Below are 11564 nucleotides of genomic sequence, written 5' to 3'. Positions count from 1 at the left end.
TCAGTTTTCGGGTCCTTTGTCTGGAAAATAAATGGATTAAGAAAATAGATTGTTTTAAAACACACTAAACCCCTCTATGACACCTTTTAACTGTGCTACAATAACACAAACTTATCATTGGATGGAGCGGGGATTAATAACTGCCTGTGAGCTCATACAACATTTTTCCTCGATTGATTGGTGTAAAATTGATTTGATTGGTGTAAAAGACCTCCGCTGAACAGAAAAATAACACGTGTAGAAGTAGGAAGCGCATGAAGCTTTACTGCGAAGTCATTGTCAGTATTCCACTAACACATGAACCGTCCCTGAAAGTCGCTGAACTCAAGCTTTTATAATGAAGGTTTACCAGAAGTGATGTGTCGTCACTGACAGGTGTTGGCGGCAGTGGGCGGGACATACGGGGACTGCGGTGATAAACAAATACACGCAGTAAAACGTCACAGACTCTGCAGCACTTTTAACACGGAACTGGAAAGATACAGTGAGTTTTAAATGGGTCAGAACCTGGACCTGGCCTGAACCCGAACTCCTGACCCGGTGTATGTCACACCGAGCCATTAATACACACACTAATACTCACAGACATACACAGAGCGGAGGAACATGACGGAGCTAAGGAAGCGAGGAGGCGGCGGAGACGATAGAGGAAGCGCCGAGGACATGAGCGACAAGGTAGGAGACAAGGGCACAGGAAAGCGAGGAGACGAAAAAACAAGGACACGAGGGAGCGATAAATCATGAATTAAGAAATGATGGCACAAAAAAAAAAAAAAAAAAGGAGAAAAGGAAGCCGAAAATGGAAAGGATATAAGGATAAATGTAAGTGCTTAGAATACAGGTGAGTGAGGAGAATGGGATTCAACAAAATAAGGAGAAAATTACTTTTATGTAGACAATATAAGTAAGCATATGATTTTCAAGCACTAAATATAGAAATGTGCTGTAGTTGTTGCTGTTGTTATGTAGGTGAAGAACAGGGCAGAGAAGCATAGACAGGGATACAGTAGGGTGAGAAGACCAATACATGAAAAGAGATATAAAGAAGTGAAGAGATGTGAATTTAGGAGGCAGGCACAGGAAACATACAATAGAGTGATGGGATGAAGACAGAAACCAAAGGACGTAACAGTGAGGAGACAAGTGAACACAGCAGGGAGACTTGTATTAGGATGTGAAACTGAAGACTTGGAAAGTTTGAAACATATAAATAATGTTTTTAAACCAGTGAATATATGTGTGTCTTATGTGTGTGTGTGTGTGTGTGTCAGGAGGCAGACTCAGACCACAGGCCTCAGTCCGATGCTGAAGCTGATGCAGACTTGGATGTGGACTGTAAAGCAGAGGGTGCAGATGTTCCTGATGTTCCTCTGTCCACAGCTGACACTGACAACACTCCAGAGTGTCTGAACAAAGCTCTAGAGGGGCTTCCACCCAGGTATGAAAACACACACACACACACACACACACATAAACCGATGTTTGTAACTAGGTAAACCAAACTCCTCTCCTGGACATAGTCATCTGTGGTCTTGTGCTGTTTACAGTCAGATGGAAGGAGAAATCCAGACTGAGATTGCAACAGATATTTATCAGATATAATCAGTTTGCAAATAACGTGAATTAAAACAGATTTTTAAACGTTACAAACTTACATTTGACATTTAATGATCCAGATTCTTCCACAGAGCAAAGTGTAAAAAAAAGGAACTTTTTTTGCATACTGTTGCATGCTCTTCCTGTTGAACTAGTGAAGATTGCATAATCAGAGGTGTGTGTACAGGCTGTGATTTACAGTTTCAGTATACAATTTTGGTATGAAAAACCTGATAGCTATTTAAAAGAAAATGTGTTTTGATTTGGAAAAAACAGAAAACAACAGATTTGTCTTTATGCATGTGTAAATAAATTGTGATAAAAACCGGGAGGAGTGTCTGTGGTGAAAGGACGTGGTCTGTGATTGACAGCTAGGTCACTGGGCTTAAAGGCTCACTCCCAGTGAAAGACTAATCTCTGCTGAGGGGAGGAGTATTGGGGGCTGGGGGTTGATGGAGGGAGGGGTTGCGGCTTAGAAAGAAGAAGAAGAAGAGAGTAATGTTGTGACAAGACAACAGCAGCAGTTGGCGATGTCCTCACACACATCATTTCAAACCTCTCTGAATACACAGTATGAGGTTCCTCGTCTTCCTAATCAGCTCTGTTGATGATGTCCCAGCTCTGTGGCAGTGGTGGCTTAGTGGTTAAGGACGTGGACTTGGGTCCGGAAGGCTCCTGGTTCTAGTCCACCAGCTGCCAAGTTACCACTGAGGTGCTCTGAGCATGACACCGTCCCCACTCACTGCTCCCCTTAAAGCTGACCACTGTTCACTTTGGTGATGGGTTAAAAGCAGTGGTGAGCTGTGTCACTATGACAAGGAGTTCACTTTCCTTTAGTCACACTTGACCGCTTTACAATGTATTACAGAACATCGTGAATTAATTAAACACATTTATTATTATTTATTAAGAGGGTAAATTTTACAGTTATTTTTTTTTATTATTCATAGATGGAAGAATTACTGGATCCGTGGAGTTTTGTCAATGGCCATGATAACATTTTTTTTCCTCATCATCTACATGGGACCCATTGTTCTCATACTAGTGGTAGGTCACTGATTTATTTTTCACTGTTAACAAGCTACATTAACTTCCCTCAGTTTGAAAACTTTCCAGGAAAAATTCTGAAAATATGTAACATATATGACACAACGTTTGGCACCAGACCTGCTGCTTTGTCAGCTGATGCTTCCTGTTTCGGTCACATGAATTAGGTGATGACGGTGCAGATCAAGTGTTTCCAGGAGATCATCACCATTGGCTACAGAGTTTATCGTTCGTACGAGCTGCCGTGGTTCAGGACTCTGAGCTGGTAAGAAGAAGATGCAGGTTAATGTTTGCACCTGAGCATTTGTTTGGCGTTGTTTTCACAAACACATTAGCATCACAGCTAACAAGCTACGATTGTTATAGGTGACTGTTAATCCAATTTATTTTTCTAGCAAAAACCAGTATGCTAAAAACATTTTACTGTGTTAAAACATGTTAACAGTTTTAACACAGTAGCAAGCTAACTGTTAGCATGTTAACACCTAACTGTTAGATCAGTTTACCTTAGCACAAGTCAAAAGTCTTAGTTTAAAATACAAATATAAAACTTTAGTAGCATTTGATTACAACCACAGACCAGAAAGCAGAGAACAGATGATAAATAAATAAGAGCACTTTATGAATTAATCAGCAAAAAATAAAAATGATGATGTATGTAAGTATTTTGCCTTGCATGATAAACGCACTCACAATTTGGTAAAATTTAAACTTTGAGTAAACCAGAGTGCTAAGAGACAACTGTTGGTGCTTTTTAAATTCATCCAAACCATAAGTGGTTTAATTTGAATTAAATTAAACATGTCATGTTAAATCCCTGACCAGTGTGAACATCTCCAGGCATCCAGTTACTACTTTTTTTTTTTTACAAAATCTGTTGAACACACTCCTTGGCACACTCACACAGACACACACATGCTTACACACAGATATATATACAGTAGTGTGTGTGTGTGTCACCTTGGTGCAAAGATCTCTGCCATGCTGGAAATAACATTTCTACACACACTCACACGCACACACAGATTTGACCAAGGTTAGAATAAGTAGCTGAGAAAACACTGACTTAAAGGCAAGAGCTCTTTGTCAGTTGACCCAAAATATCCTAAGTAACTGAATATAGACCCAACATGCCTTTTAGTTCAGGTAAAAAAAGGTTTTTCCATTGGAACATCAGTGAAATAAACCTGCAGTTTTGTAGAGCACAGAGCCTATTAAAAAAGCAATTTCCAAGGCATAGTGTTTGAGTGTCAGTTAGGATGTTTTTAAAATAATAATAATAATAATTATTATTATTATCTTCTTCTAATAGGTTTCAGATTGCTTTTAGTTTATGAACAGACCAAAGTTTTTTGTAAAAGGTTTAGCAATGAAAATAATCATGTGATTTTTCTACATTTTTGTATTTTGTACATTGACTTGTACCTGTTGCTAACCTGCTAACTGAGGTGTTTCCTCAGGTATTTCCTGGTCTGTGTGAACTACTTCTTCTATGGCGAGACCTTGGCCGACTACTTCGGAGCTTTGGTTCAGAGGGAGGAGCCTCTGCAATTCCTGTCTCGTTATCATCGTTTCATCTCCTTTGCTCTCTACTTGGCAGGTGATCATGTGACCTTTGAGCCTGTCACAGACAAAAAAAACACTCACACACACAGACAGACACACAAACAAATACCTAAACAGAGAAATTGTTTTCTTGATATTTGTATGTCTGTCATTAAGTGTTCTTTAAGTTGATGTCAGTCACTCCATGAGTTATTTACACTGTAACGTTACAATGTAGCTACAAATTGTAGAAAAACGTGACACTTTCTTTGGCCACCATAAGTCACACAACCGCCATGTAGAAGATCTATTTACAGACTTCTATTGCATGTCAGAAAAACGGTGCGTTGGCAGGATTACAGATTCGATATAGTCCAGATTAAACCATAAACAACTGCTAGTTTAAAGATGTGAAGTGAATAAAAAATAGCCAAAATAGCACAAATGGAGAAACACTAGGTAAAACAAGATTAGTTGCAGAAAAATAGATAACATCATAAGCCAAATAATAATAACAAAAAATGAACCAAAATGTAACCATAACAGTGACATTTAGACGAATGGTTGTATTTATTGTCACTGAGTTTGTCTGAAATCATACACTTAAATCAACACTTTATATTTCAGTACACAAAAAATATTTAAATCTCATAATCTCAAATGAAAACATGTGTAACATTGTGTATTTTACCAACCTTGTCTAAGTCTAAGCACTGTTGAACTAAACAACTGGTGCGAGTTTGAACCTTTTTGTCTTAAAAGTAGCAAAGGGTCTAAACTAAAGCTTCTTTGGAGTCTGGATGAAGTCGCTAGATTGCTATTGTTCACACTGGACTGGTTTAACAGCACAGTTAGAGAGCAGGTTCCACTGGTTTCACAACAAACCGGTCACATTCTCGCCCAAAGGCTACCCTTGCTAAGCACAGACCTGTCTTATCTAGCATATCTAGCATAGTCACAGTTAACCATTTTGACACAGACTCATACGCTGACAGATATCTGTTGTCACACATCAACGTCATCCTGACCCCCATGCTAATGCTAACTAATGAATGAGTCTAATGTGTAAATAACCCTAATGTGTTACATGGTGCCTCACAGTACAAGTTAGACGTGTTAAGGAATTATTCTAAAGGACAAAAAACCAAGAGATTGATGGTTGAGACATCTGATTAGAAATATTTAGTATTAGAAAATTCACCAAAATGCACAGTTTAAATGCAGGTTTTAAGGCATGTAATGCGCGGCTGTACTTCTTAATTATTATTAGTACATGTGGTTACTGTGACAACATAGAGTACATTTTAATTTCTGGTTAGCTACTGTTAAAGATATGTGGCTCCAGACGTCCAGCAGAGGGCAGCATTGTTGCCTGAGCGTGTACAGCGACCATGAAGTGCTACTAAATATATATAGTATTACGCTCGTGCGCGCGCACACACACACGGACTCCCGCCCCTTCTTATTTAATGTGCTTGTGTTGTCTAACTGCAGTCGAACGTAAACATAGTTAATATGTTGTGTATACTTGTATTGTCAGTGTATACAGTACTTTGTTGTGTCAGTGACTGCATGTTGTTGTCTCTCTACAGGTTTCTGCATGTTTGTGCTGAGTTTAGTGAAGAAACATTATCGCCTGCAGTTTTATATGGTGTGTATCAACCACAGTAACCACACTCCTCCCCTCCTTTTTTTTTACCTCATATTTTTATTTACTTCTTTCCCTCTTTTTCTATTCTTCCTCACTGTCCTTCACTCCTCTTCAAGCAACATTGCTGTTTTCCTATGTTATTGTCATCTTGTCCCTCACCAGAAATAGCCTTGTATTAGTCTAACATTGATAACAATTAACCAACAGAAAAGTTTGGTATGGCCCAGTAATAGCCAAACTTAGCCAAATAAATCTAACAATAATTTACAAGAAGCATTTTTTTTATTTATTTGTTTTCCCAAGTGTCTATTTGTTCACTGTCATTTTTTAAATATATTGTAAATATATCTATATAAATAACACTGAACACAGAGGGCCAGTGTGCTGCAGCCAGGGTGTGGATGAGTCTTTTGTTTTAATACATACCACAGCCTTGCTGGGAGTGGAATTCAAACCAGCAATCCTCTGACTAAAAGCATGATCTCCTTACCGCTAAGCCCAGAGCTGCCCAATGCTGTCACACTTACTCAATTTTGAAAGCAAATCTTATTCAGTGCAGTCTTCACAAACACCACATTTGTGATGTCATGAACAAATTACATTTACCTTAATTTTTTTTTTTTTTTTTTGTCGTTTCTCTGACACTTCCAGGTAAGTTCACTCTCAACTAAAAACTTTCTAGGAGCTTAAATTAAGCCAATTACTCTTCTCAATGTAATGCTAAGCTTTCCTAGCACTAATGCTAAGGTTACTAGTCCCTTGAAGCTATTGCAAGGCTAACTAACTTACCTCTTGGACCGTATGCTATGCCACCTACTCTCTAATTCTATGCTAATGACTTATCTGGAGGTAATGGTAGACAAACTATTCTCCTGGATTTAATGCTAAGCATCCACTTACGTAAAGATTATGCTGGGCCAACTACTTATAGCTCCTCTGGCCTAACTTTCCCTGTGAAGTTAATTCATACTATTTCCCTGGATTTAATGGCTGACTCACTACTCTTGTGGAGCGACAGTGCGAACATTGCAGGTCCAAAGATCTTCAAATAGATAAATAAAAGTAGAAACAGAGGCTTGTCTTGGCTATGTTGCTATTCTCAAAATTGACAAGCTTGTGCTCTGATTGAAAGGCTTATACCATAATTATAGTGCCCTCTGTTGACTGGGCATGCTAAGCACATCAGAGTGGCTTTATGCATTTTTTTTATTGTAAAGTGTGTGTACAGTAGTACAAAGGAAAATCAGTGGGGTTTTATTTTTAAATAGGTTGCATATGTTTGCACGAATAATATAGCTACACCTCTGTAGCTAATAATAAGCTGGCCTTTCTTATTGACTTGCTTGTGTGTGTAGGCAATGTCAAAGGTGTGACATCATTCTAGTAAGTGACATGTTTCAGTGATTGTTTTTGTTTGTTTGTTCCAGTTTGCTTGGACTCATGTGACTCTGTTGATTGTTGTAACTCAGTCTCACCTTGTCATCCAGAACCTGTTTGAGGGAATGATCTGGTAAGATTTGTGTGTGTGTTAATGTGTGTGTGTGTGTGCTGTATTTATATAATAGTATGACATTAACATACATTAAATCAATAATTAAAGTTGTTAAGTGCTGTCTTGAGTCAGATAACATGTCTTGACACCAAGTCACCAAGATATGTCAAAATGTGTTCAAGATCTCACTGAAAAAAGAGAACATTTGACTGTAGGCTGAAACCAGTGATGCTGACACACCATGTTTCCTACCTGTGTTAAGGTTTATTGTGCCGATCTCCATCGTCATCTGTAATGACATAATGGCATACCTGTTTGGGTTCTTCTTTGGCCGGACACCACTCATCAAAGTAAACCAACTTTTCTGTCACATGATCAGCCATAATCAGGTCACATGACTTCAGAGCTCTAATGCCCTGTCTTTGCAGCTCTCTCCTAAGAAGACGTGGGAAGGTTTCATTGGCGGTTTCTTCTCCACCGTGTTATTCAGCTTCATGGTGAGACACATGTTCATGTTTACTTCCTCATCCTGATGTAAATTACAGGCCTGACCATTACCTCTGACCTTTTGCAGCTGGCGTACCTGCTCTCTCAGTTCCAGTACTTTGTCTGTCCTGTCGGCTTCAACAGTGAAACAAATGGCTTTACGATCGAGTGTGCGCCCACAGAAATTTTCATTCTACAGACGTACACACTCCCTGCTGTCATCCAGAACACACTTGGATGGGTAAGATTACTTGTTATTGTAGTAATGTTCACTTCCTTTCCTTCACTGGCATCAGTGAGTACTGTACAGATAGATGAGGCCTTCACACTTCATCAAGTCACTTCTTGTGAAGAGTAATTTAATCAACATTGTATTTGTTACTTGTGATACGTGTTAACTGGAAATAAGGAGACAGAGTTTTCAATTAAAATGCAGGTATAAAAACCGGTTCTTTTTTGGTTGACAAACGTGTTGTATATATGCTCTAAGACGAGCAGTGAACCACAGCTGTCCCGACTTGGTTGGCCTTTATTGGAATTTATGAACAGTAGACCACAGAAATAAACAGCTTTATCATGTGAACAGGTTGTGCATGTTGTTAGTTTCATTACAAACAGAAAACAGATAAACCAGTGTCAATAATATTTCCCTATGTAATTTTTAGTAATATCATTTTAGTTACATTGTTTTGAGTACATGTTTTTTTCTTTTCCTTTCTTAGGAAACAGTGAAGCTGTATCCCTTTCAGATTCACAGCATCTTCCTCTCCACCTTCGCCTCCCTCATTGGACCATTTGGTGGCTTTTTTGCCAGCGGTTTCAAACGAGCTTTTAAAATCAAAGTAACTCTCTTTTTTGAGTGTTTACCTTTTTCTTCTAAAATAAGACTTGTTTAACTTTCAGAAGCTAAAGCTAAATAACTTACAACCCTAAGCTAAGAAATAGTATACATTAACATAACATTGCTTCAGGAACCAGTGTTAAGCATACCTAAGCTAAATATAATTACGATTGTTAATATAATCTTTTGGGACAAGAAGGAGGCTTTTTAATATCTCAGAGCTTACTTACTAACTATGCTACCAGAGCCAGCAGCAAGCTAACTATTTCTTTGTAGTGATTGGAAGTATTTTCCTAATCTGTAGCCCGTGCCAAGCTAACAATTGTATCATATGCATCAAATCTTTATACAAGCTTTCAGTTTCAGCTAGCTAGAGAATTTTCAAATGAAACCCAATCGAATGCCAGTCCTAATGTTTTTCTGTTTCCTTCTTCATAAGGATTTTGCAAGCACAATCCCGGGACATGGTGGCATTATGGACCGTTTCGACTGTCAGTACCTGATGGCCACATTTGTTCATGTTTACATTGCTAGTTTCATCAGGTGAGCCCACAGACCAACAATCAGGGATCTGCTAACAAAAACGGACAAATGAACAACTTGTTTTGTGCTTGTTTGTGCAGAGGTCCAAATCCCAGCAAAGTCCTGCAGCAGCTGCTGATGCTTCAGCCCGAGCAGCAGCTCAGTATCTTCTTCACTCTACACAGTCAGCTCAAAGAAAGAGGCCTGCTACCCCCTGCAGACTGAATCAGGAACTGGCGGTTTGGCGGTCAGTCTGTCTGCATGAGTGTGAAAGGCAGAGTATGTGTGTTTGTGTGTGACAGATGACTAAGGACCTGACCTGGATTCATGACAGGACATCACATAGGCACCAGACTACTTTTTATTTAACAGACTGTAAGTCTGTGAGCACCAGGAGGCAGGGTTGTAAAAATAGAGATGCCTACTAATAATATGTTGTTATTTTAAATGTTGCTATATGAAATGGTTACACAAATGGTATGAATATTTTGATAATTTGTTATTTTAGTCAGCATTTCTGTGCAGTTGTTTTAGCAGCTCCATTGCTGAGTCTCGGTTGTTGAGTCACAGACATTGGCTGTATATAGGGAGTAAACAAAGCTATCTCCATTGCCTGTATTTCTATTACAGGTGATGGTTGCAGAGAAACGTAGGAAGATACACCACAAGTCAATACAAAATATACTTTTACTTGAAAAACTATAGATTTCTAACATTGGTAAACATTTTCCTGATGACACTGTGGTCTCAGTCAAAGCAAAAACAGTGAAATAGTTAGAAGTAGTCACTTTATATATATATTATATAAACAGCGTCACTTCTGAAACCAGAGAAGCACTTCTGTTGTTTGTTCCAGTCACTGACAGCTGCAGATGGTTTTGTCCAGTTCTTACATACAGTCAGTGGTCAGAATGAGGTGCAGTGACAAAGCAATTGCAGTGCAATAAATCGTTAAAGCACTATATTCATCTTACCGCACCTGTTTAAAAGGAATTCTCAGCAGTTTTCAACAATGCATGTAAAACTATTTTATCAGTCAAGTAATATCTCTTTACTGGCAACATCAATGCAACAATATGTAATACAAAAAAGCATTGTGTGTGTACGTATATATACCAACCACAAAGAGCTGTGATTGGTGATGAATGATGCCTCTGTAATCTACTGATTGTAACATCAGACTCCCTCCCCCGCAAAAAAAGATCCATCGTTTTTTTTTTTTTTAAATGCAGAGAATGAAGAAAACACTACTCTGGGCTCTTAGTGCATTAAATGCTAAAAATATAAATATATTTAAATATAAAAAAACTTATGAGGTTTGAATATATATATGTATATATATGTGTGTATATATATATATATATATATATACACACATATATATACATATATATATTCAAACCTCATAAGACTCTGTCTTATAATGAAGGAGACTGTTGAAGATGGAGGATACAAAATTTAGGGGTTAGTGTTTGCATGTAGCACCTTATCTTCTGTAAAACATGAATTAGTGACTTTCTACTGAATATTCAACATTCACTACACGTCTGATCCATGTATTCATTACCCCAGGCTTCTAGAGGAAAATTACAATTTTTGAAAACTTTGAAAACTCAATTTTGTTTGCCTTAAATAATCTAAATATTTTGTAAAGTGACACAAAAGTTTTTTCAGCGTTTGTGTCATTTACAGCAGTCATTTGTCAACTGCAATGCATGATGGGATGTATTGCTATTCACTAAACATTTAGAACCCACTACAAATGGCATGCCCCATGTGTGCACTATGTAGGATGTAGGTAGCAGTTTCGGACATAGTCAGTGATGACGAAAAGCAAAATGTCGAATATGTAGCAGTTAGTGTCATGTAAATAACACACACATGTCAGACACAGAGTTTCCAACCTGTTAGACATGTTGTGCACTTGGAATATCATCTAATGTCTGTGACAGAATGTCAGAAGAACAATTTGGGACATTTATCAGAAATGAATCGATGAAAAATAAATTGTAAGTCTCAGATCATTTCTCTCTTTAACAATGTAAAATTTTACCTGACAGCATGTTTTGTGGCTTCATTTGCAAGAATTTCGCTACTTTGTAGTTTAACATCAGTGACAGGAAACTGTCAGCATGAAAACACTCTAATGTACTGTAAATATACAAACATATAAAATATTTAACATTTTGAGCTAATAATATAAAAGCTCTGGGAAGGATCATCAGCATGAACAAACAGTTGTTATTAGCAGTTGTTAAAAATAATTTAGGTTTTAAAGCAACAGTTCAACATTTGAGAAACATGTTCCTTTTATTTAAAAAAAAAGGTAAAATTCAACATTCATCATCTTAGTTCATAAATTACAATAGCAAAATTAACTTCTC

The 11564-nt window shown here is 37.9% G+C and overlaps 1 protein-coding gene across 1 annotated transcript; it reads left to right on the top strand.

The window, feature by feature from the left end:
- Nucleotides 1-349: 349 nt before the first annotated feature.
- cds1 (CDP-diacylglycerol synthase (phosphatidate cytidylyltransferase) 1) lies at nt 350-9619 on the top strand. The gene is made up of 13 exons (XM_008335840.3): nt 350-675; nt 1272-1438; nt 2547-2643; nt 2811-2908; nt 4104-4243; nt 5781-5839; nt 7267-7349; nt 7594-7681; nt 7760-7828; nt 7906-8058; nt 8540-8659; nt 9098-9201; nt 9282-9619. The coding sequence occupies exons 1-13, from the start codon at nt 607-609 to the stop codon at nt 9403-9405; spliced, it is 1371 nt and encodes a 456-aa protein (XP_008334062.1). The 5' UTR covers nt 350-606; the 3' UTR covers nt 9406-9619.
- Nucleotides 9620-11564: the final 1945 nt, after the last annotated feature.

Source organism: Cynoglossus semilaevis, chromosome Z (genome assembly GCF_000523025.1).
Source record: "Cynoglossus semilaevis isolate Cse_v1.0 chromosome Z, Cse_v1.0, whole genome shotgun sequence".
Lineage (NCBI taxonomy): Eukaryota > Metazoa > Chordata > Actinopteri > Pleuronectiformes > Cynoglossidae > Cynoglossus > Cynoglossus semilaevis.
This window is presented reverse-complemented; position numbering and strand designations above follow the sequence as displayed.